Source organism: Hypanus sabinus, chromosome 5, assembly GCF_030144855.1.
Source record: "Hypanus sabinus isolate sHypSab1 chromosome 5, sHypSab1.hap1, whole genome shotgun sequence".
Lineage (NCBI taxonomy): Eukaryota > Metazoa > Chordata > Chondrichthyes > Myliobatiformes > Dasyatidae > Hypanus > Hypanus sabinus.
In genome coordinates, this window is record NC_082710.1 from 149,998,678 (window position 1) to 150,025,534 (window position 26,857).

The following is a 26,857-nucleotide window of genomic DNA, read 5'->3' on the forward strand; positions in this document are numbered from 1 at the left end:
TCACCCCTCCCCTTCCCCGTTTCACCTGTCACCTGTGGTCCTTCCTCCCCTCCCTTCATTTACTTTCTCTGGCTCCATCATTTTTTCTGGTCCTGATGAAGGGTCTTGACCTGAAACGTTGCCCCAGAGAGGAGAAACATCAATTAAACTTCAAGTTCAAGTTTGATTGTCATTCAACTATTCATGAATACCCATGAATACAGCCAAGCAAAGCAGTGTTGCTCCCGGGCCAAGGTTCAAAACGCAGTACCAACAGTCACACACCGCACAAGTCAAATATAGCACATATAAAATCGCAGGCACATGTAACCCTCAGGCTCAGCCAGCAACGTGTTGGTCTAGGGGAAGACAACTTCAGGCCCCGCCAAACTGAGAAATCTTGTTTGTGTGGATGCTGTGTGATGTGTTGCCCAGTTACAAATCTGAACCGCAAAATATCAGACAGTACACCATATGCAATTAAATGATTGAATTTTATACATCTTAATCTGATCATAGGGTTAGTAAAGAAAATGAAAAGAAAAGGGGCCCGTTTTAAGGAGCTCACAAGTACTGCCATTCGTCAACCATTGACCTTGTCCGAGTGTTGCCAACCTTCGGACCCTCGCTCCTGGTCCACTCCATCTGGTGGTCTACCAGCTCGCTCCACACGCATCTTCCTCCTTCTCCTCTCGCTGACCAAAAGATTGCGAAAATCTCTCTTCCAGACTCACAAGAAAAAAACATTTCTCTCATTGGCTAGTCCCCACATTCCGAAGCCCTGTTCTCTCTAGTTATAACCCAAACATTGCTGCTACAGAGAAACCATTACCTTAGCAGTGAAACCTTACAGCGTGTTACACACACATATGGTGACAGTAAAATACAGTGACACAAAAAAATACAATCCACATCCCTGAGTCTATGATGTTGCAGCAGTCTGCAGTTGAACACAATACAGCTTGTCTTCTGCCGAGTGAACACTGGGGTCAACACTAAACTGCAGCATTGAAGCTGTGTCCAGCACTCTGGAGGAGCACCTGACTCCGTGTTACCCTGAACGATTACAAACAGGTGACACTGTGGCTTGAGACCTAGTCCTTGTTAAGACCGAGGCCATATAGCATCCTCCCCCACTGTGCACCAATAAACCAATGAATTGGACATGGAGCATTCCACACTGCAAATGTCTCATAGGGTCCTGTGGTCACAAATAAAGCGATGAAGGCAATCACTCGCTGTTGGACTGCACACCTCTTTCATGCACCAATGCCTCTCTTCACAGGCAGCATCAGGGTCTACACCAAGTCCAGCTCCTTCTGTTTCTCCACTGGCTAGCAGCTCTGTGGTAATTTAAGTTTTCAATGTCCAGCTGGGTCTTGTGATTGTAAAATACACTTTTAAAAAAGACAATAATAAAACTTTGGTTGATCCCATGTAAGCTGCTGTGTCTGACAACATTGCTCTTTTACCGGAAATGACTGTCAAACCCCACTGAATTTTGTATGTTTAAGGGGGATCATCTGTCATCCTCCACAAGACATAAGGGGAACAGTTTGGTTAGTAGGGGAACTGGCAACTTTAATGGTCATTTCTCAGTGCCCTGATATATTCTTCCATTTGCAGGCTTTCCCCTTGACGAAATCACAATTGCTACTCTGTCGATCACAGACCTGGTGATTTCTTCAGTGTGTCTTACTGTGTTTCTTTCTCTGCACTGCTGGATGATGGAATCAGGCAAAGGTATTTGTCACTGTAAAACTTGCATTAAACTCCAATGGACATTCGGCTCTGGAAGGGAAGTTGGCAAGGTGGCTTTTGAGGATGTTGGATTTAGAGAGGTGGTGGGATGGAACCTGGTGGGAAATGCATCCATCCCAGGACAGCAAGGAACAAATGGGATGTTGGGTGAAGGGAAGGGAAGGGAGTCACAGGGGCAGGTGAACAGTTTCTGTCACTGCCATCCATTGGTTCAGTATATATTGTAAGGAGATCTCTGGGTGAACAATGGAGACATCAAGGACTTGGGGGTCATCATTACACTTATCATAATTGTGAAAAAACTGACATAATGTAGTGTATACAGTGCACTTCATCATAGAAAAAGACTTCCTACTATTAAGCACATCTACAAGGAGTGGTGCCACAAACAGCATCTATCATCAAGGACCCACACCATCCAGGCTATACTCTCACTGCTGCCTTCAGGAGAGAAGATACAGGATTCTTAGGTCTCACATGCCCTGATTCAGAAACAGTTATTACCCTTCAACCATCAGGCTCCTGAACCAGTGTCGATATCTGTCTCTCTCTTTCCTTTCTATTGTTTATTTGAAAGTCTTTGTAGTTTTTCATTGTTTCTATGGTACTTCTTTGTTCAACTTCGAATGCCAAATAGAAAATTAATCATGGTAGAATTTGGTGAAATGTACATACTACGATATATTTAATTTTAACTTTCTTTTACAATATTTTTATTAGTTTCTACATAGAAGAATACAGAGTACAAGAAATTGTATATAAAGAGTCAAAAAGATCTTAAAAAACTACCAATTACATAATTGTTCATAATAACAATCTCATCACCCTATATTCATGTAAGTTAATCAATAGTTATATTGAAATATACTAATTTATTACAAAAAAAAACCTAACCCCTACCAAGACCGAAGCTGTTTATTAAGGAGTAAAGAAGGTAAAATACCTTCTCGTATAATAAAAATTAATAATAGCAAACATCTGTTTAAAGAAAGGACTGAAGGTTTTGAAAATAATTCAGAAAAGGTCCCCACAATGTTTGAAAGTCTTGACGAAATTCAGAAATTGAACAACGAATCTTCTCCAAATCTAAATATGACATAATGTCACATAACCATTGAGCCTGAGTAAGAGGAAAAACATCTTTCCATTTAAACAAAACTGCCCTCCTAGCTATAAGAGAGCTAAAGGCCAAAATATGTAAATCAGATGCCTTCAGCTTAATATCCTGTCCTGCAACAATACCATATAGGGCTGTCAGAGGGTTAGGCTTAAAATTGATTTTAAGAAGTAAGGAAAAAGTTCGAAAAACTTCCTTCCAATATTTTTCAAGATTCGGACAAGTCCAAAACATATGAATTAATGAAGCTTCTCCATTATTACATCTGTCACAGTAGAAAGATATATCCAAATAAAAAAGAGATACTTATCCTTGGTCATATGAGCTCTATGTACCACCTTAAATTGTATGAGGGAATGACGAGCACATAGCGATTAAATATTAAACCAGTTTAAAAATTTCATTCCAAGTATCCTCAGATATTGATGTCTGTAAACCTTGTTCCCAGAGATTCTTAATTTTGTCTAAAGGAGCACTCCTCATCTCTAGTAACATACCAGAAATATTAGATATTGAGCCATAATGAAAAGGTGTCAAACTAAAAATTATGTCTAGTAAGTTCTTATCTGAGCTTATAGGAAATGTGCTTAATTGAGAACATAAAAAGTCTCTGATTTGTAAATACCTTAAAAAAAAGTGAGTTCTGGGTAAGCTATATTTAGCTGACAATTGCATGAATGAAAACAGGTTTCCTCCAACAAACAGATGTCAAAAACATTTAATACCCAACCTGTCCCATTCTTTAAAAACTAAATCAGTCATGAGAGTTTAAAAAAAAATTAGAATAAAAGGGACTTGAAAGGGAAAATCTCAATAAACCAAAGTGTTTTCTAAATTGTATCCAGATCCTCAGGGTATGTTTAACTATTAAATTATCAGTTAGTTTACTTACAAATAAAGGAAGTGAAGATCCAAGAAGAGAAATGATAGAAAATTTATTAACAGAGTTAGCTTCTAAAGAGACCCATACCAGACAGTCTACATGATTGATATAATATAGCCAAAATGTAAAATGTTGTATATTAACTGACCAGTAATAAAACCCAAAATTAAGTAAGGCTAAACCTCCAGACTTTTTAGATATTTGAAGATGAACTTTATTTAAATGAAGATGTTTATTTTTCCATATCTAAGAGGATAAAATAGAATCAAGAGAGTTAAAGAAGGATTTAGGAATAAAAACAGGTAAAGCCTGAAAAAGGTATGGAAATTTAGGTAGAATATTCATTTTAATAGAATTAATTCATCCCATCAACGCTATTGAAAGAGGTGACCAACTTAATGTTATCCTTTTTACATGATTCAATAAAGAAAGTTTTCTTTAAACAGGTGTTTGTAATTCTTAGTGACTGTTACACACAAATAAGTAAATTGATTCCTTACAACTTTAAAAGGGAGATTAGTATTACTTTATACCAAATTATTTAAACAAAATAATTAACTCTTATGTAGGTTCAACTGACTATCCTGAAAACTGACTAAAATGGGAGAGTAAAGAAATTACAGAAGGTACCAAGGCCTCAACATTAGATATAAACAGCAATACATCATCAGCGTGAAGCAAACCTTTATGAGTAATACCTCTCCTTAAAATACCACAGATATTATTAGATTGTCGAAAAGCAATGGCAAGGGGTTCTAAAGCAAAGGGCTCAACAGACAGACATGTTTAGTTCTGCAATGAAGTTTAAGTGGTTTGGAATTTTGAAAATTAGTAAGAACCCGAGCAGAAGGAGATAGATAAAGTAATTTAATCCATTGAATAAGATCTGGTCCAAAATTAAATTTTTCTAAGGTTTTAAATAAATAATTCCATTCAGCCCGATCGAAGGCCTTCTCAGCATCTAAGGACATCACACATTCTGATATCTCCCGGGAGGGAGAGTAAATAACATTTAATACACGGTGTATGTTAAAATGGGAATGTTGGTTTTTAATAAATCCAGTCTGACCATCAGAAATAATAGAACATAGAATATTTTGAATTCTATGAGCCAGAACTTTAGAAAGGATTTTAGTATCTGCATTGAGTAATGAAATTGGCCTATATGAAAAGCATTCAGTTGGGTCCTCATTCTTCTATAGGATAAGCGAAATAGAGGCTTTATAGAAAGATTGAGGCAAACTACCCAATTTGAAAGAATCCAAAAAGACTTAAGTGTAACTGCAGTATAATTAATGAAGAAAAAGCCTTATAAAATTCACCAGAAAATCCATCTGGACCTGGAGCCTTCTCCGAGTGTAATGAATGTATAACCTTGGCAATTTCCTCATAAGAAATGGGTTGATCCATCTGTTCACAATTATCTGCAGAAAGTGCAGGGATATGTAATTGATCTAAAAATTATTCATTATAATATCTTTAGGGGAATCAGGACTGTAAAGTTTCGAATAGATTTCTCTAAAGGTATCATTTATTTCAGAGTGATCAGTTATCCTATCACCATTAGTTTTGCAAATGTCTTTAATTTGTGATTCAACTACAGAAGTTTTTAATTGGTTGGCCAATACTTTGCCTGATTTATCTCTGTCGATGTAAAATAGAGTTTTATCTTTAAGAACTTGAGTTTCAATTGGATATATTAACAGAAGATCATATTTAATTTTAACTTCAACATATCTTTTGTATAAAAACAGGATCTGGAGCTATAGCATATTTTTGATTTAATTGTTTCAATTGACTGGCTAATTCAATTCTTTCTTTATTAGCTTTATTTTTAACACTTGCAGTATAAGAAATAATTTGTCCTCTAATATAGGCCTTGAAAGTATCCCATGCAATGATTAGTAGTCCCTTCCTTTTTATTCTCTTCAAAAAACAAATTAACATGCCTCTCTAGAAATTTTAAAAAGTCCTTATCAGATAACAAAGTTGTATTAAAATGCCAAAATCTGTTTGTTTGAGGAAAACCAGGGAGATTTAAAGGTAGAAATACAGGAGCATGATCTGAAACAGCAATCTCTTTATATTCACAGGAACGAACTGATGAAATCATTTGACTATCAATAAAAATAATCAATCCTGGAATATGTGTGATGAACTTGGGGAAAAAATTAGTTTTCCTTATCTAAAGGATGTAAGAAATGCCAAATATCAACAATACCATATTTCAATAAAAAGATTGAATAAACAAAGCTGATTTATTAAGAGACACTGGTTTAGAAGATAATCAGTCTAAAATTGGGTCTAGCCAGTAGTTAAAATCTCCTCCCATCACCAAAGAATAAAGACTCAGATCCGGTAAAAACAAAAAAAATGCTCAAAGAATCCTGGATCATTGACATTTGGGGCACACACATTGGCAAATACTATTAATTTATTATCTAGTTTTCTTGAAACCATAACAAAATGTCCATTAGTATCAGGCACTATATGTTGGACAAAGGAAAGTGTATTATCTATAAGAATCAAAACTCCTCTAGATTTGGCCTGAAAAGATGAGTGAAAACAAAGTCCATTCCAGCGCCTAAAAAAACATAGATTATCTCATTTGCATATGTGAGTTTCTTGTTTAAAAAAAATAGGGTCCATAAATTTCCTAATGTAAGCAAAAGTCTTATTACAGGGTGATTTAACTGTGAATTCCACTTCATGACTGGTAAATGTTGTATGTTTCTATGGTATCTCCTACCAAATCTCCTTTTAAATGGAAAACTATCCAGAAATGAGTGTGGTCGACTTGCATTGTCATCCAATATCCAAACTTCTCTGGTTGGAGGAAATTAGACCTGTAACCTGTACACAATATCATAGATACAGCCCAGCTTCTCTGTCTGGAACTGGAGCCAAATCTCCCCAATCCTGAATCAAAATCTCCAGCAATAAATGACAATGTATTATTTATGTTCCTAATGACTGTTTGTACCTGCAGGTTAACTTTCAGTTATCTGTATGCAAGGACACCTAGGTCTCCCTGAATACTAACTTTAAATCACCTTTTTAATAAAAGGTGTTCTGCGCTTTTTTTTTGTACATGGGTGATGAAGTGCATTAAAGTGGGAAAACCAGGACTCAGTGATACTAAAGAGGGCGCATTTGCATTACCGTGATTGTGATTTAGCACCTCAGTAGATCCAGATGTATTACTGTGAATTTTGCAAATGCTATGGATTTGAGGAAGAAACTTCTCCAGGAATGGGATTGAAGAATGACAGAATATGGGTGGGGATCCCCACTCACCACCATTTTCTTGCAGATGGATTGTAAATGCTAGACCCATCAGCAGCACCTGATTTGAATTGAGACAATTGCTGAGGGAAAGGTGTCCGCAGAGATTGGTGGTGGTGACTGTTCCTTAGATCAGGTTCACTAGGTACCACTAGGGTCCCTGGACAATCTCAAATCTTTTACGTTGTACCCTTATATTTGGACAATTCAACCTAAACACTCGTACATGTAACAGTTTCCATTGTGCACCAGAACTTTGCCCAGAGCCTGTGAGCATCTGGGTACGGATATGTTCCTACCCTTGGCATGTGAACGGGTTTCAGGATCAGACATTAACTTCACAGGTACAGCTGGGTTTGGTATTGCCACTGCTGACAAAACCATGGCAATCACAGATCATTAGGATAACAGCTGATTGTACTCGGTTCCGATCTCCTCCACAGTACATGTACATGTACATGGGAAACTGCTGTGTATCTGCAGTCTTGATAGCTACACCAGTGAATGATGATACCAAGTGGAAAGTGTTTCCCTCTGGTCTACTTTGAATCGCTACCTTTGCTGCCAGTGTCCGTGAAATCTCTGTTGATAGCTGTTAATGTGTGTTTCCTAATCTGTTTCTCCATAGCCAAGAAAAACCTAGAACTTTGGCTGCTGGGTCTGAATGTTGCTGACCTTGCACCTCTTATAGTCATCTTTATTGCTGTCTTAAACTGGATTAGAATCAAAGGTAGGTGCACAAATATTATTTACTTGGATAACAATGATCATGGAGGCACTCTGCAGGGTAACTGGAATGGAATGAGTATCTCATCAGTACATTGTGAGCTGCTTTAACTGGACCAAGAGCACCAGTAGTCCTTGTCCCTGGGAGCAAGGAAACCTGCTGAATGATCAAACTTCAATAGCTGAACATCAGTGATTCAGTTCAGGACTGCTGATCATACCCAGTGTGTTTTGGCTCAGTATGGATTGGTTTTGGAAGTACAGACTATGTGCCTGGACTCGAAGGCATTTTAAGTCCTTGAGTTGAAGCACATGGAAGTGAAGGTGTGTTCCAGACCAGGGTAAATGACTGGTTGAGCACTGGGAGACAGAATGTGGGGATAGCCTGCAGGGGCTGTAGTTGTAGAATGTGAATAATGCAGCAAATAATCTGCTGGATGAGCTCAGTGGGTTGAGCAGTGTCTGTGGGAGAGAGATGAATTGCTTTGGGTCAAAATCTTGCACCACACTTGGGACATGGCTAATTCCTTAGGGAAGTACATGCTGCTCGACCCACTGAATTCTTCCAGCTGATGGTTTGTAGTTGCAGATTCCAGCATCTGCCATCTCTTGTCTCTTATGATGCGTCCTGAAGGGATCGATGTTGGGGGTGTAACTGGTTCCTGGATATCAATGGTGCAGTAAATTATGGCGGGTACAAGTTCACCATGATCAAGCTGAGAGAGGTGGAGAGAGGTGATGCAGTGAACTGTGAGCAGCAGCAAATAACTCTGAGATCAATAAACACAGAAACGCAGTCAAAACTGGCCAATGGATTTCACTGCAGACAATTTGACCTGGACTTAAAGTGAGTAGTTGTTAAATAGTTAGAAGTAGAGGAGGTTCAATACTCCTGTGACCTGTGTTCATGGATAATTTCAATGTCACAGGTAGTTTGAGAAAGTGATCAAAATGGTTAATGGAATAGTGGTCTTGCACCCAGAGCACTGGAGTACAGTTACCTACAGCCAGATAGTGTCCTGGTTAGAGCACATGCAGAGGTGGGAACAGTTCTGGGCCCCAGAGTATAAAGGCTGTAGTTTGTCCTTTATGGTACCAGTGCAGACTTAACAAAATGTTAAATTTGGGAGCAAAGATTACAAGAAGTAGGGTTGTGGTCCCTGATCTGTCTCAGAACTTGAGAACCTGCAGCTGTGAGTAAATTAACTTCATCCCTTGGGGCTCTTGCCCACCTCAACAGAAAATGTTCCCCCTCCTTGAGACAAGTCCTTCACTTGACCCACAACAATGCTTGAAACACTCAGAAGTCAGGCAACATCTATGGAAGGGCCAGTCAGTGAGATGTGGCCTTTACAACACACCCTATCTTTTTATCAGTGTTTAGCTTGGTGAGGCTACTTTTTATCCCATCACCTGATTCAACCAGGAGAGCAGTGGTTCACGTTCCTGACCCTCCATCAGAATGGGTGAAGTTATTTGCAGAGATGGGGCCAAGGGCTGGGACAACAACAGGGAAGATGTGCGAAGGGTGGAGACCAGGAGAGCCTTCTGAGTGCCTGTCACTGGTCTACCCTCAGCTGGTGAAAGTGTTGCTCCCTAGTAACGGTCATCTCTGTCACTTGCCATTGTTGACCCCACTGTTTGTACTGGCGCACTCAGAGTGGGAGAACAATGACTTCACAGTGTCAGTGCACCCACACATTGAATCAGCTTCTTATCACTGGGTTGGTTTCACCAGTGCCCTGCATTCTGGAACAGAAGAGCTTCTAGTGGGAGGTTCATCATTTTCTTCCCAGGAGAAGGGAAAAAACCAGCCCAGCCAGTGACATCCACATCCCCAGAACCAATACTGCAGTGCGGGTGATTGGGATTACTGCTTTATTGTTTGATTTCCCATAAAATACTGTGTGAACTGCCAGTCATCACTGTTGGATCTTTGCTTCAGGTGCTGATCCCGTACCAGTGGCAGCTTCCTGCATAGTTTTCACCCAGTTTCTGGATCTATCCTTCATTATTCAGAAGTTATGGTATCTGTGTTTCAAATGTTTCGCAAAAAAGACAGGTAAGAAATAGAATCATTCATTGATTAAAGTTTCCAGTCTTATCAAAATGAAACTTGATCTCTAAATATCATACCATCTGTACTTGACAGGTGTTTTGGATTGGGCTGTATGTGGTCTGCTTGTCATTGTGATCGTCATCTCACTCACTTTCTTAATAGTGATTCATCAAAACTGTGAGTTTTCTCTAGTGCTCTTCACTGATGTTCTTAACATGACAAGCTTCTGATGATCAATACTTCCCTCCCGTCCCATGTGGGATGATCAATACTTTCTTCCTGTCCCACATGGACTCTGAGGCGGTCGCTTCTAATAACGTTGAGGTCATATCTGACTGGAGGAGCAGATTTGTGCAGATGACATTAAGATGACATCTACTCCTATTGGATATGTTTGCTCCTGCAACACAGATGTGACCTGTAGGACACTGTAACTGTGTCAGCAGGGATGTGACAGTGCCATTCTGGGTGGTGGACATTGAAAGACTCTACCCAGAATAAGTTCTATCTCCTTCCTTCCCTCAATGTTGCAGTGGTCAGTCCTGATTCACCAGCTGAGGAAGATGGCAATCAGGAGGTTTCCCAGAAAGACAGAAAAGGAGAAGATACATTTAGAATTAGGAGGGAGGGAGAAAACGAAGGTACTAAAGATGGTGGCAGAAAGGGGTTGCAAAATGCTAGGATTGACCTGGAGAGAAAAATCCTGACATTAGCTAATGAATTTTAAGTAGCACTCCGTAGCTTCTATAGGGAAACAAACTAATAATTTTGGGGAAAATTGTGGCTTTTATGCATTTCACCTCATTTTCCAGTTTGCTTTGCAGTTAACATTGAACAATGTTAAATGGGACATGGTTTTCTGCAACACAGGCAAACCGGAATTAGAGTTCATTAGGAATTCGGGCAAGTCAGGCAGCTTCTGTGGATGGGAATAGTTTCAGGCGGAGACACTACATCAGGCCCCAGTGAAGTGTCTCGGCCTGAAAGGCCGACTGTTTACTCTTTTCCTTTGATGCTGCCTGGCCTGCTGAGTTCCTCCAGCATATTGTGTCTGTTGTTTGTGAAACACCCTGGTTTCCTTGGTTGTGTAAGTCTAGGGAAGACACTCACAAGTCCCACCAAACTTGTGAGATTGAGACGGCTCGTCCCACCCCAAACCCCGGTTTGTGTGCATGCTGTATAATTTGCTACCCTGTTACAAATTAGTGCCGTGAGATAACAGTAGACTGCACACAATTAAAGGAATTGTATTTATGAATTTTAACTTAACTAAAGGGTTAGTAAAGAAAAACAAAAACCAAAGGGCCCATTCTAAATTAAACAAGTCAAATGTGCACAAGTTGGAGCTCATCTTGAACTTCTCTGTCATTCACACGCTGGGCCCTTGCAGCGTGAACGCCCACACCACCTTCCGAACGTCGCTCGCAGTCCATCTCGAACAAACGGCTCTCCCACTGGATCGTATGCTACGACCGGGTCTCCCCAGAGTCTTCTCTCTTCATCTCCCACTGAACAAATAATTTGTCATCCTGTCATTAATAACACCGTTTTCAAAGGAATTTGATGATGTCAGAACCTCCAATCTATTTGTAAATGGTAGCGACATATCTCACTAGGGGGATATTCACAATCCTCTGTCCTCCCGGTGCTTCATAGGCCAGCCTACCTGGGGTTCTCCCGACTTTTTGAGAGCTCCTTATCCCATCATCTGCATCTTTAGTTTCAGACCCTCCTTGGGATACTTCCTTGGGTCCTTGTCTAATACTCGTGCCTTCCGGTAATGCAGGTCCCTCTGCCACTCGGCCGAGCTCAGCTTCATTCCCAGTTACTTTAGAGCCCAGCCCCCCTTCGTGGTCCAGTTGCAACCCTGCCTGTCCACCCGATTTCACCTGCCTCAGCATGAGAACATTTGGGAATCTCTTCCTCAATTAGTGGGGAGTCAACAAAAGGCAGCATATACCACACCCCCATTTCCTCATGCTCTGAGACTGTATCCCAGGCAGGGGCAGGGGCCGGTCTAATCATTCCTGCTGCCGGACCTTCAGTCTCTCCACGTTGCCGCAGAGTCCCCTTACTAGGTGTAGGGTCCAGGTCAGGCTCTGGGTCAACACGCATCTCTCATCCCGGACGTAGAAGGTGGTTCTGATGGAAAATCTTGACAGGCCACTCCCACCCTCTGGTTTCACCCAGGAAACTGGTTTCGCAACTACTGACCAAACAGTACCAATATATGGGTCATCTCACCGAGTGGCTGCCACTTCACCCCGAGAACATTCTCAGTTCTTGATGACTAGTACCCTCAGCCTGTGCACTGGACCATTTATTCACCAGAGAGGTACGGGCTCTCCAACACTTTAGCTCTCAGCTTAGAGGGTACAGCAAATCCCAATCCCCACATAAGACAACCAGCATCAAGGACAAGATCATCCTGGCATTGGCAAAAATGGTGAAATGGAGGTTTTGCTGCACCTTCTAGCCATTTTGGGAGATCATGTAGACCTGAGACAGTGTGGGGTCTCTGGTTTCCCTTTGGATCACCTCTGCCATATGAGGGACATCTTTGATTTGCATTAGGGAGAATACATCCAAAGGAGTGTTCTCTTTTGTCAATTTTTCAGTATTTTCTTTTCCAAGGATAAACAGGACAATCTATCAGCAGTTCCATGATTAGTCGTCCTCTTGAATTTGATCTTGTAATTGTGTTCTTCAAGAAATGGAGACAATCTCTGCGTTTGTGCTGCTGCTGTTAGTGGAACACCCTTCTGTGGGTTGAAAGTAGGCACTAGTGGTTGATGATCAGTACCGAGGGTAAATTCTCTCCCGTACAAGCTGAAACATTTTACACACCAAAGCAGACACAAAGCCTCTCCGTTAATCTATCTATAACTTTTCTCTTCAGTAGTACAGGAACATGATGTAAAAGTTATGGGGTGCTCACTGCCATCGCTCATAACATGTGACATGACTGCACCTCTACCATGTGGCGAGGTGTCACAGGCAAGCTTCACTGGATGATGGAGACTATAATGTTTGAGTACAGTGTCTGAGGTCAACATTTGCTTTGCCTTTTGGAAAGCCACCTCACACTTTGTCCATTCCCATTTTTTTTAAAAATTAACGGCATCACATGCATTACAAATATCTGTTTCGCACAAACCAGAATAGCACCACAATCTCATTGTCTTGAGCAATGATAATGAATTTCTATTCTATTCTATATCTTCCTGATCAATAGTAATGAGTTCAAGGGGTGGAGCACAGTTTCCAGGTTTCCAGGTTATAGTAATTGACAAATCCTAAAAAGGACTGCAACTGTGATACATCCTTTGGCCTTGGGGCATCCATCTCTGCTTGAATATTCACAGCCTTGCAATCCTTGTGCATCAACAGTGCGACTGCAGTAAGTAATGCTTGGTTTAAAGAATTCACACTTGTTGCATTGTACTGAGTCCATAATCTTTTAATCTTTTTAACACTGTCTTGAGATTGTGGAGATGTCCCTTGTCATCTTTACCAGTGACAATGATGTCATCCAGGTGACACTGAGAACCTGGACCTGAAATCCTTTGGGTTCCTGTAGTTTGATAAATCTTCACTTTCCAACTGGACTAAGACTGGCAGCGTTGTGGCGAAACTACCGGCAATAACCTTTGAGAATTAAGACAGAAAGTAGAACTCCACTTTAAAACAAAACTGCGTCATGAGACGAATAAGCAGCATAACGGAGTAACTGATGAATTAAACAATGAACTGACCTGCGTCACAACAAGGCTTTCCCGTTCTATACCTGTTGGAAGAGGCCATCACATGACCTCTCACTGGCAGGAAAATTACATCATGTGACCTCACAATGGCAGGAAATTACATCACCCCACCATCACAAGACCATTACATCATGCTCACCAGATACTCAATTATATCATGGCCATAAGACGGTCACAAGATACCCACAGGGTATGTAACACTTAGATCTCTGAGGACAAATTTTTGCCAGACGGTGATGAAGTGGTGGTGAGGCCAAATCATTTAGTATATATAAAGCAGAGGTTAATATTCTTGATTATAAAGGCATCAAGATTACAGGGGAAAAAGCAGGAGATAATAGATAAAAAGATAATAAATCAGCCATGCCGGAATGGTGAAACAGACTTAATGGCCGAATGGCCTAATTCTGCTTCTATGTCTTATGGTTGGAGATGTGAGGACAAATGGGGATTGTATCCATTTACTCAGTTACCTCACCTTTTGCATTTTCAGATCCAGGCTGTGACAGCAGCCTTATTACCTGGAGAATATTCTTCACTACAAGGATCGGGCATGCAGTGTCCTTTATCTTGTACTTTGTGGTCCCAGACTGTAAGTATCAAAATTGTCAAATCATTCAGCAGTTCCATCCATGCCTTCCACAGGGATTCAATCTCAGCAAAAACTTTTCCCAGATCTTTCTGACACTCTGGCTTTTGAGAGGGAGCAATCGTGGGGAAATCTCTAGGACATTACCTGGTCTGTCCCTGACTAGCTGCTGGCAGTTGAGGACATCTCCAGTCCACTTTTTGCTGGTTCCTCCTGGAAGTCTGCACAAACTGCACGGGTGCAGGTGGGATTTGGACTCCTCTTGGAATGTGGAAGTTCATTCAGAACTTCCTTGCTGAGCTCCAGCGGTTTGCTACTGTCCCTTGCCGCTGGAATCTGTGTGGACTGACGGAGAGCTGTGTATCTGGTTCTGTCTCCACAGAATGTTTCCAGCATTTCCTGCTGTGATTAAATCTTTTTAAGCTGCTTTATTTTAATTGAGTGCCTATATTCCTTTCAAAAGGTCAATGTGGATCAGGGTGAAGGGCCTCTTTACCTGCTGTACCACTCTGATTTAATGATTTGTTTTACTCTTTCTGAGTGGGGATTTGCTTTGGTGCCTGAGGTGTCAGGAGGGGCTTTGTGTGTGGGGTTTGTTCTAGTCTGTCTGCCTTACCCTGTACTGAGCTCAATCCCAGGCTGCCGTTTGACAAAGAGCAGCCTGGGTAGTGGGATCAGACATGCCAGTCTGGCGAGGGCAAAGGTGCAGCTGCAGCACTGTGGAACTCTGAGCAATGTGTGTGGGCCAGGGGGCCCATTGTTGAAAATGTTACTCCTGTTACTGCCCGCTGGTCAGACTCCCTGCTGAGATAGATGGGGCTTCAGTACTTCCCATTCCAGTTTGGAAGTGTGTTCCAAGCGTTGTGTGGAACACTCTTCTAAGGGGCAGTAAATAGAAGCAAATCTGCGGGTGACTGAATTGGTGGAAGAGAAACAGAAAATTGGGAGACTGGTCTGAACAGACAATGTAGTTAGTTTGCCATGTCAGGCCTCTTGCTCATTACCGGAAAAGTAGCAGAAAATGTTGGTATTTTCTAAGGGGAAAGGTTGGGAGTGGGCAGGTAGATGGAACAAAGGAAATATCTCTGACAGTGTGTGACCTGAACGTAATATGCTTTGACTGGGTGATGTATTGCAACTCACAGGGCTGTGGGACACGCCCAACTATGCTAATCGAGTCATAGAAAAGTACTGCACAGAAACATGCCCTTCAGCACATCTAGTCAGTGATAAACCAATTAAACTGCCTAATCCCATTGATCTGCACCCGGACCAAAGCCTTCCGTAACCCTACCAACCATGTAACCATGTACCTATCCAAACTTCTCTTAAAAGTTGAAATTGAGCATGCACCATTTGTACAGCAGCTTGTTCCACATTCTCATGACCCTCTGAGTGAAGGTGTTTCTCCTCATGTTCCCCGTAAACTTTTCAACTTCCACACTTAACCCATAACTTCTAGTTGCTGTCCCACCCAACCTCAGTGGAAAAATTCTGCTTGCAGTTACCCTCTCTATCTATACCCCTCATAATTTTGTATACATCTATTAAATCTCCCCTCTATCTTCTATGTTCCCAGGATGGAAGAGCTAACCAATTCAATTTTTCCATTTAACACGTGTCTTCCAGTCCTGGTAACATGCTTGTAAATTTTCTCTGCACTCTTTCAACCTTACTTATATATTTCCTGTAGGTAGTTGACCAAAACTGCACAGAATACTCCAAATTAGACCTCACAAATGTCTTATACAACTTGAACATAACAGCCAATCTTCTGTACTCAGTACTTTGATTTATGAAGGCTATGGTGCCAAAAGCTTTCTTTACAAACCTATCTACCTGTAATGAAGGGAGAAACCATTGCAGCTGGATGCCTGACAGAAGTAGCCATTTCTGCTGCAGACAAAGAAAGAACAATGAACCTAAAGCTAGAGAAACTGATGGGCTCTGCAAGGCTGCAATGGGCCCAGAGGGGAAATGAGGAGTTGTTGCTCAAGCTTGAGTAGAGCCTCACTGTAAACAGTAGAGGAGGCCACAGACAAAGGTCAGAGTGGGAATGGGATGGGGAATTAAAGTGCAGACAACCAGTACCTGACGAATGCAATGGCAGATTTACTTGTGGGCCTTGCGGGGAAAGTGACTTTTCTTTTGATGGGTTAACTTTTTGCTGCCCAGTTTGTTAACCAATGGTACTATCAGCATTTAGTGTTAATTGTGAGGCAAGGATGTAGAGAAAAGACCAGACTATCTGAACAAAAGAGTCAATTGTAACTGTTCAGAGCCTGGTGGTGAGATGCAAATAACCTCTGACAGTATTGTGCATTATATTTCCAGAGTTTATAAAGAGCTTTTACTTCATTTCAGGTAGTGACAAAGGTAGAAGTGAGAATGGCAGCACTGTCGAAGGAGCACAGGTATGTAGTCAATATGAATTGCTGCCATTTGTTATAAAGCTTATTTCCTGTGTTTAAGCTGACTGGCACATACCCCCACGTTAACACAAATCATTCCGCTCAATTCCTAATGCTGCTGTCCCTCAGACAATGACACACACAGTCCAGAGGGGATCTGAGCATCTGGGGTAATTACTGAACAGAAGATAGTGCACAGTTTCCCTTATTTTTTAGAACCTCTGTTACCTCTTTGGGATACATGGTAGTGTAGCGGTTAGTGTAATGTTAATATAGTGCCAGCGACCTGGGTTCAATTCCCCCACTGTCTGTAAGGAGTTTGTGCGTTCACCTTGTGACTACGAGTGTTTCCTCTGGGTGCCCTGCTCTCCTCCCATGCCAAACGCATATGGATTAGTAGGTTAATTGGTCACTTGGGTGTAATTGGGTGTTGCAGATTAATGGGCCGGAAGGGCCTGTACTGTGCTATATCTCTAAATAAAATAATTATGTTTCCTTGTTATAGAGATTCCCATAATTGAATTATTCTCTCTGAGATTGTCCCTAGATTTTCAAACTGATGCCTATCTGCATCTCCCTCCGTGAATAGTAGTTCTGTCGATTGATTGGGATTTGCCACTCCATATAACAATGACTTACTTTATTTCGGGACGAAGGAAATTGCTCACACCAAATCACCCAGATCATCATGCATATCAGCCCCTGATGGAGAACTGAGCTCAGATTCAGATCTCATTTCCAGTTAAAAGTTAGAATTGGTAGCTCAGTACTTAAAATTATATCAAAACCCCAGCCACGATCAGAGGGAGGGTGGCATTCATCAACATTGATGAATGTGCAGGCATTTGAACTTGGTGGAATATCTCGCGCCAATAAATGGTATTTTGCACTCTTATGAACAGATAAAGAGATGGCAGGAAGTTTCCAGCGCTCACACTGGCAGGTGGAGGGTGTTCCATCACATTCTGACCTGCACCTTGTTGATGGTGGATAGGTCTTGGGGATGAAAGTATGAGTCTTTTGCTACAAGAAACCCAGCCTCTAATATTATTTTATAGCCAAGGCATTGATATGGCTGGGCCTGTTGACACTAGCAAGACATAAGATTAAAGAGGTAAACTATTCCTCAAAGACTTGGGTGGGAAAAGTGGGTTTGAGCTTTGAAGGATATTGGTACCAGTACTGGGGAAGGAAAGAGCCATTCCAGTGAGATGGGGTCCAGCTGAACTGCACTAGGACCAGAGTTCTTGTGAACCACATAACCTGGGTGGTTGATGGACTTTAAACTAAACAATTTTGGAGTGGGATCAACAACATGGAAAACTATGGAAAAGGGAGAGTGCAAAAGAGGTCATTAAAAGTCTCCAGAAAATGCCAAAGTTTAGAAAGGATCGGAAATCTTAACTTCAGCAACATGGTGACATTTTTTAAGCTCTTTCACAGGATGAGTATATTTGCTTTTTGCATTAGAATCAGATTAATTATCACTGACTTATGTGACTTTAAAATAGCTGTTTTGACAGCAATACAGTGCAAAGCTATAAAATTAATAGAAAACAAAATACAAAGATGGGAGTGGGGTGAAGAAAAATCAGCTTCATGTCTTGTGGTATTGTATGTCTTGCCTCAGTCAGTAAGGGGTACAGCTTTATATGTAACCAATCTTTTCCTTATTACATAACTACAAAAGATGTTCTTGCATTCTACGTTCTCTTCCTCACCACTGCCTTGGTCATGTGGTGAAAAGGGAAATGCTGAAAGTGCTCAAGCGTACTGTTTCTTTGAGAACAACATCATCAGAGACTGTACTTGTCCATTTTATATTTAGCTTTCACAGTTGAAAGGCAAAACTGCAATCTGTACAGAGTGAGGAGTGATTACTGCCTAATTCAGATTTAAAAAGAACTACCTTAGGAAGAACATTGTACATTACCCTTTGTTAATAACAGTAATATGAATAATTAATCAGCCATTAATTCATTCACACAGATGTCTTTGGGTGTAGACGTCTAAAATCTAATTAGTGATGTGATTGACGTTCCCATTTTCTCTTTCTCCTCAAGTGAAAATGTTGGAATGACAATCATGGGGGAACTAACTCCATCCTTCTTCCACGCACGTAAACGGGAAATGGAATCAGTCTATTATCACTCAGTTAAATGACATGAACTTTGTCAGTTTGTAGCAGCAGTAGACTGCAAAGGCATAAAATTACTATAAATCACAAAATAGTGCAATAAGAAGAAATAATGAGATAATGTTCATGGGTTCATGGGCCATTCATAAATTTGCTGGTAGAAGAGAAGAAGCTGTATCATTAAGTATGCATCTTCAAACTCTCTGCCTCCTTCCCAGTGGTAGGAATTAGAAGAGGGCATGTCCCAGAGAGTCCTGGGTGATGGATGTCACCTTCTCAAAATCCCACCTCTTGATGATGTCCTGAATGTTGGGGAGACTGTGCCTGTGACAGAGCTGGCTGAGGCTGCAACCCTCTGTAACTTCTTGCAATTCTGTCCATTAAAGCTGTATGCCAGGCTGTGATTCCATCAGTCCGAATATCCTTCACCATTCATGTGTAGAAAATTGCTAGTGTTGGCCAGAAAGAATGACAATCTACAAATCAGTGAATCCAGATGAATCACGGACAGTGGAAACAGACAGACTAATTGTCTTTGTTTTTGCCACTTGCTTGGGGATGGAGGCTGCTATTTTGTGAAGACACTTGTCACGTACCCCGTGACCAGCAGAAATGGAATACACGTTGGAGTCTGGTATTACTGTAACTAGTAGTGTTTATTAGTAAACTAAGTAATGCCGTACTATAAAAATGCAAATATATATAAAACAAGTTAGCAATGATATATACAGAACTGTGGAAATAGGAATCAAAACCAAGCTCTTTCAAAGTCTAGGGGTAAATGAATAGTCTTACGATGATGTTCAGTTCAGTTCAGTTTAGCTTAGGTCAAGGTAGTTCTGGTGTAACGTTGGGGAGAGAGAGAGAGAGCGGGAGGTGATGCAGTTGCCGTCAAACCTTCCGTTGTCTTCCTGTCCTGTTATGGTCACCGACTGTGACCCCGTACCAGGCACGACCGTTCTTCAGTGGTAAGCCTGTCACCCAGGTGAGGATGGACACACAAACAAGCCCCCACCGGTCGCACCTTCACACACTGTGAGTCTCTGATCGATCCTCCAAACCCCCACCTTCACGTGGGTGCACAACGCTCTTTCAGTGTCCCGTGGTGTGTCTGCTGGTATCTTTGCAGACCCGCTTTTTATCTCCCCTGGCGGGGTACCGGCCATCCGTCAAGCCTTCCGTCACCTGGTCCCGCCTTGCTGTCTCATCAAGAATCTTACAAGCGGGCAAAGAAAGTGTCCTTGGAGCAAAAGTAAATAATCAGCCATGGAGCCATAACTTTAAATCTCTCTCTCTCTCTCTCTCACACACACACACACACACCCACACCCCCCCCCCACACACACACACACACACACACACACACCCCCCCCCCCCACACACACACACACACACACACACACACACACACACACACACACACACACACACAGTGCCTCCCCCCTCTTCTCTCTCCCTCTCTCTCATAAGCAGCATAGTTCATGGGGATATCAACTCTGGACCCCATCTCAGCTTGGTTTGCTCATCACACACTCTATTCTCTATTTTGTGAGCTTGACATGCTGGGCTTGATCAAAGAAGACAGAATGATTCTTCAGGTAGCCTGCTGAACTGGAGATCATTTCCAAATAAGAAGTTATTTGTGAGATGTCCTTTGGTTGGCTATAACATGCAGGTTTGTGAATGTTGGGGTTGATGCCTGCCTGAAGTGATTCGAGCTCATTGCTGATTGAGAACAAAGAGCCATAAATTATTGACGGTCACTTGATGGGAAGAGGGTAATAAATGGACGCTGGCTAGGAGCAGAGCCAATAACAAGGTGTTAAAGGACAGACGCATGACCTGTGGCCAATGACACTGGAATGTGATATTTGAATTGATAAGGAATGGATCTAAAAGTGGATGCTTCAAGTGTGCTGGTAGTGGTAACTTTGAAGAATAACCATCGTAGAAACAAGTGTGAGCAACCCTGTGTGAAACACGTGGCAAGTGAATTGGGACAAAGAGGAATGCCCGGCCAGTGTAAACTCCCTTGCCGAGGTAATACCTTTACTATTCAGGAGAGTCAGGGATACTTAGCGAGTGTGCACACAAGATATATAGTGTATGAATTTACATACTTATTAGTTTAAACAATAAAGGTACTTGTCAGTGTTTACAGATCTCTCTGTGCCTCAACATTGTAAGTAGAAGTAGTATCTTTTTTGAACACTAGTGTCTTTGGTAATGCACCAAATCTCCTGAAATGCCTAATGAAGAAGAGCTACTGGTGTTCTTCTTCATGATTGTATCAATGTTTTGGGCACAAGATAGATCCTTGGAGATGTTGATGCCTAGGAACTTGAAGCTGCTCACTCTTTCCACCATCGATGAGGATTAGTGTGTGTTCTCCTGACTCCCCCTTCCTAAGACCATGATCATTTTATTAGTCTAGCTGGCATTGAGTGCAGGATTGTCTGCACCTTCTCATCACCATCTGAGATTCTACCAACCACAATTGTGTCATCGGTGACTCTATAGCTGGTACTTGAGCTTAGCCACATAGTGATCAGTGCAGAGAGCAGAGCAGTTAGCTAAGCACACATCCTTGAGGTGTTAAATGCTGAGCTGTATTCAATAAAGAGCATCCTGCTGTACATATTAGACCATAAGATACAGGAGCAGAATTAGGTCATTTGGCCTATAGAGTCTGCTCCGCCATTTCATTGTGGCTGATCCATTTTGCTCTGAGCCCCAGTCTCCTGCCTTCTCCCCATATCCTTTGTTCCCCGACCAATCAAGGATCTATGAACCTGCTTGGCCTCCATAACTGCCTCTGGCTACAAATTTTACAGATTCACCACTCTGGCTACAGAAATTCCTCCTCAACTCCATTCTAAAAGGATGCCCTTTTATTCTGAGGCTGTGTCCTCTGGTCCTATACTCTCCCATCATAGGAGAGTTGCTATTGCTGTTGTCCACATGGTTTAAGCCCAGCAGAGAGCCTGTGCACCTGTTGCAGTTTGGTGAATTGCAGTGGAGCCAGGTTCTTGCTCAAGCAGCAGTTGATTCTAGCTGGAACCAACTTTTGAAACATTTCATCATGACAGACGTGAATGCTACCAATCGATAGAAACTGAGTCAGCTTATCCTGCTCTTCCTGATTGTTATCCTTTTCAAACAGTTGGGAACACCAGTTTAATCTAACATTTAATGACTTCTGACTCTTCCTTTTTTGTCCTGATGAAGGGTCTCGACCTGAAACATAGACTGTTTATTTCTCTCCACCACTATTTCTCTTCAGTGCTAAGTCCCTCCAGCATTTGGAGTGTGTTATTCGATGTGATGGCCTGGATTTTTTATTTTTTATTTTTACTGTGTTGCATTTCACTCTGCAGGCACTGAGGTGAGCAGTCTCAGTGAGACAGAAGAGTAATGCCATTCAGTGTGATAAATTCTGTTGTTGCACCGCCTCTTACCATTATCTGAAGTATAAAGTTGCTATCTTCACCTGAAATTATTTCTTGGGACGTGGACTGACAAAAGCTTGATGGGCAATAAACATTCAGTTTTAAATATATCTTAGTTGCTGCAAAAAAAATTACCCCTTCACAGTCCTGGTATTTTTCTGTGTCAATCCACCTCCCCCATATTACACAGTAAACCAACACCCACCTGTTTTATTCTGGTTTCTGTTTAGAGCCTGCCTTAAACTACAGATCAACATTGGCTATCCTCCAATCCTCTAGTATCTCTCCTGTCATTAAGGATGCTGTAAATATCTTTGCTAGGGCCAGGTAATTTCTGCACTTGCCTCCCGTAGCATCTGAGGGAACACCTTGTCTGGCTCTGGGGATTTACCTCGGTAGCAAACACCTCCTCCGCTGTAATCTGTACAGGGTCCATGAAGTTGATGCTGCTCAGCCTTACTTATGTAGATACAGTACTGTATCCATCTCCTGAGTAAATACAGATGCAACAAATGCATTTAAGATCTCCCCCCATTTATCTTAGATTTACACATGGATTACCAATCTGGTCTTCCAGAACACCAATTTTGTCCCTAGCAACCTTTTGTTCCTAACATACCTGTAGAATCCCTTAGGATTCTCCTTCACCTTGCCTGCTGGAGACTTCATACCTTCTTTTATCCTTCCTGATTTTGTTCCTGGGTTCTCTTGCATTTCCTGTTCTCCATAAGCACCTCATTTGTTCCTACTTGCCTATACCTGCTATGCACCTCCTTCTTTTTCTCTTAACCAGGCCCTCAATATCCTTTGAAAACTAAGGTTTCTTACACTTGTTATCTTTACCTTTTATTTTGACAGGCTCATACAAATTTTTTTACTCTAAAAAATTTTGTTTTGAAGGCTTCCCACTTTCCAAGTACACCTTTGCCAGAAAAAAGCCTGTCTCAATACACACTTGCTAAATGATTTCTGAGATCATCATAATTGGCCTTTCTCCATTTTAAAATCTCAACCCGTAGGCCAGACCTATTTCTTTGCATATTTACTTTGAAACTAATGACATTGTGGTGATTGGATGTGAAGTATTCCCCTACACAAACTTCTGTCACCTGCCCTGTCTCATTCCCTTATTCTCTCATTGGGACATCTACGTACTGATGAAGGAAACTTTTCTGAACACATTTGACAAACACTAATTTTTTAAGCATTTAGTCATTTTAAAATATGGGATTCCCGGTCAATATGTGGAAAATAAAACCACCTACTACAATCTTGTGTTTCTTGCAACAGTCTGCGACCTCTTTACAAAATCATTCCTGTAAAAGCCTAGGACTGTTGGTTGGTCTATAATGTAGCCCCATTAATGTGATCGTACATTATTTATGTCTCAGTCCCACCCATAATGCCTCACTAGTCGAGGTCTCCGGTCTGTCCTGTGAAGCACTGCTGTGACACCTGCCTGACAAGTGAAGCCACACCCCCTCCTTTAATCCCTCCCACTCCGTCATGTCTAAAACGACAGAACCCCGCAATATTGAGCTGCCAGTTGTGCCCCTCCTGCAACCAAGTCTCACTAATGGCTACAATGTCATCATTCCAGGTGTCGATCCAGGCCCTGAGCTCATCCGCCTTTCCTCCGATACACCTTGCATTGAAATACAGGCAGCTCAGGAACTAGTCGCACCATGCTCAACCTTTTGATTCCTGACTTTGTCTGAGGTCTTACCAACATCTGCCTCCACAACCTCCCCACTAACTGCTCTGGCACTCTGGTTCCCGTCCCCCTTCAACTCTAGTTTAATTCCAAACGTGCAGCATTAACAAAGTTTCCCACTAGGTTATTGGTCTCCCTCCAAGTGCAAACCCTCCTTTCTGTACAGGTCCCACCTTCCCTGGAAGAGAGCGCAGTGATCCAGAAATCTTATGCTCTCCCTTCTCCGCCAACTCCTTAGCCACATATTAAACTGTATAATTTTCCTGGTTCTAGCCTCACTGGCACGTGGCACGGGTAACAATCTTGAGGTCACATCCCTGGAGGTTTTGACTTTTAACTTAGCACCAAACTCCCTGTGCACAATCTCGTCACTTGTCCTATCCATGTCATTGGTACCCACATGGACCATGGCTTCTGGCTGTTCACCCTCCCACTTAAGAATGCTGAGGACTCTATTTGAGATATCCCGGCCCACGTACCCACGAGGCAACATAACATCTGATAATTGCGTTCTCATCCACTAAGCTTCCTGTCTATTCCTCTAACTAATGAAACCCCTTCACCACACCATGCCTCTTCTCCAACCCCCACCAACCTTCCCTTTTGAGTCACAGAGCCAGACACAGTGCCAGAGACCCAATCACTGTGACTTTCCTATGTTAGTTCATCTCCTCCCCCCCTCCAAACAGTATCCAAGATTATTTACCTGTTGTTGTGGGGGGTGGCCACAGAGGTACTTTGCACTGGCTTCTTATCTCCTTGCCCCTTCCTGATTGTCACCCATTTTCTTGAGTCCTACAGCTTGGGTGTAACTATCAGTCTGTATGTCCTATTTATCACCCCCTCAGCTTCCCAAATGATCCAGAGTTCATCCAGTTCCAGCTCCAGTTCCTTAATGCGAAGTGTTAGAAGCTGCTGCTGGATGTATTTCTCACAGTTGTAGCTGTCAGGGACACTGAAGGTCTCCCTGCCTTCCCACATAGGTCAAGAGGTGCATTCTACTATCATGCCAGACTGCTCATGTCCTGGCTGAGCAGATATAAAGAAGGGAAGGAGAAAAAAAACATAACCTGGAGCTTTCCTTTGCTTTCTCTGAGAGAAGCCTCAATTTGCCAAAGCCTGGAAGAGCTAATTTCCTCCTTACCTGTGCTCTAAAGGGTCACCCTTCAATTTAGAGGCTGTGCCTCTAGTTCTGGATACCCACACTTTAGGAAACATCCTCTCCATATCCGCCCTGTCTAATTCTTTCAACATTGGGTAGGTTTCAATAAGATCCACCTGCATTCTTCTAAATTCCAGTGAGTACAGGCCCAAAGTTTCCAAACATTCCTCACATGTTAACCCTTTCATTCCCAGCATATCCTTGTTAACCTCCTCTGGACTCTCTCCAATGACAACACATCCTTTCTGAGATATGGGGCCCAAAACTGTTGACAATACTCCAAGTGTGGCCTGACTAGTATCTTATATAGGCTCAGCATTATCTCCTTGCTTTTATATTCTACCCCCCTTGTAATAACTGCCAACATTCATTTTCCTTCTTTACCACAGACACAACCTATAACTTTACCTTCTGGGAGTCCCTCTGCACGTCTGATGTTTGAACCTTCTCCCCATTTAGATAATAGTCTGCACTATTGTTCCTTTCACCAAAATGCATTTTCATACATTTCCCAACACTGTATTCTATCTGCCATGTTTTGTCAAATCTGCGCATTCTTCCAATTTGTCTATCCTGCTGCAATCACATTGCTTTCTCAGCACTACCTACCCCTCCCCCTATCTTCGTATCATCTGCAAACTTTGCCATCAATTCCATTATCTAAATCATTGACAAACAATGTGAAAAGTTGCAGTCCCAATACTGACCCCTGAGGAACACCACTAGTCACTGGCAGCCAACCAGAAAAGGCCCCTTTTATTCCCACTCACTGCCTCATTCCTATCAGCCATTCCGCTATCCATGCCGGTCCCTTTCCTGTAAGGCCATATGATTTTATCTTGTTAAGCAGCCTCATGAACGGCACCTTATCAAACACTTGCTGAAAATCCAAGTAAATAACATCCACTGCCTCTCCTTTGACAACCCTGCTTGTTATTTCCTCGGAGATCTCTAACAAATATTGTCAGGCAATATTTCTCTTTACAGAAACCATGCTGACTTTGACTTATTTTATCATTAGTCTTCGAGTACCTCGAAAACTCATTCTTAATAATGGACTCCAATACTTTACCAAACACTGAGGTTAGACTAACTGGCCTATAAGTTCCTTTCTTTTGCCTTCCTCCCTTCTTAAAGAGTGGAGTGACATTTTCAATCTTCCAGCCCTCCAGGACCAAGCCAGAATCAAGTGATTCTTGAAAGGTCAAGACCAATGCATCCTTTATCTCTTCAGCAACCTCTCTCAGGACTCTGAGATGTAGTCCATCTCATCCACCTTAAGACCTTGCTGAGTTTGCTTAGCACGTTTTCCTTTGTGATAGCAACGGCACTCACTCCTGCTCCCTGACATTCACGGACCTCTGGCACACTGCTAGTATCTTCCACAGTGAAGACAGATGCAAAGTACTCATTAACTTCATCTGCCATTTCTTTGTCCCCCATTATTACCTCACCAGCATCATTTTCTAGTTGTCCAATATCAAAAAGATGCGCTGGTATTGCGGAGAGTCTAGAGGAGAATGATCCCAGGAGTGATAACATATGAGGAGTGGGCCTGTACCGTAGTTTACAAAAATGTGTGGGTGGGGGGGGGGGGGGGGCGTCGGAATCTCATTGAAACCTATTGAATATTGAAAGGTCTGGATTGACTGGATACGGAGAGGATGTTTCCTATTGGGACCAGAAGGTACAGCTTCAGAATTGAGGGATGTTCATTTCAAATGGGGATGAAGAAAATTCTTTTTACCAGACAACGGTGATCCTATGGAACTCTTTGCTACAGGCTGCTGTGCCGGCCAAGTCATTGGGGTTTTTTTTATG

At 42.0% G+C, this 26,857-nt stretch overlaps 1 protein-coding gene across 7 annotated transcripts in view; it reads left to right on the forward strand.

The window, feature by feature from the left end:
- LOC132394451 (uncharacterized) overlaps positions 1–26,857 on the forward strand; it is a 152,959-nt gene that overhangs the window by 62,847 nt on the left and 63,255 nt on the right. For all 7 annotated transcript variants that reach the window (XR_009512328.1, XR_009512327.1, XM_059970627.1 and 4 more), the window contains 6 exons: positions 1,606–1,722; positions 7,654–7,755; positions 9,697–9,813; positions 9,904–9,987; positions 14,068–14,166; positions 16,528–16,577. Coding sequence is in view for 5 of the 7 variants with exons in the window: in XM_059970627.1 (XP_059826610.1) it covers positions 1,606–1,722; positions 7,654–7,755; positions 9,697–9,813; positions 9,904–9,987; positions 14,068–14,166; positions 16,528–16,577 (569 nt within the window). In the remaining 2 variants the exon portion in view is untranslated. The remainder of the gene's footprint in view (positions 1–1,605; positions 1,723–7,653; positions 7,756–9,696; positions 9,814–9,903; positions 9,988–14,067; positions 14,167–16,527; positions 16,578–26,857) is intronic.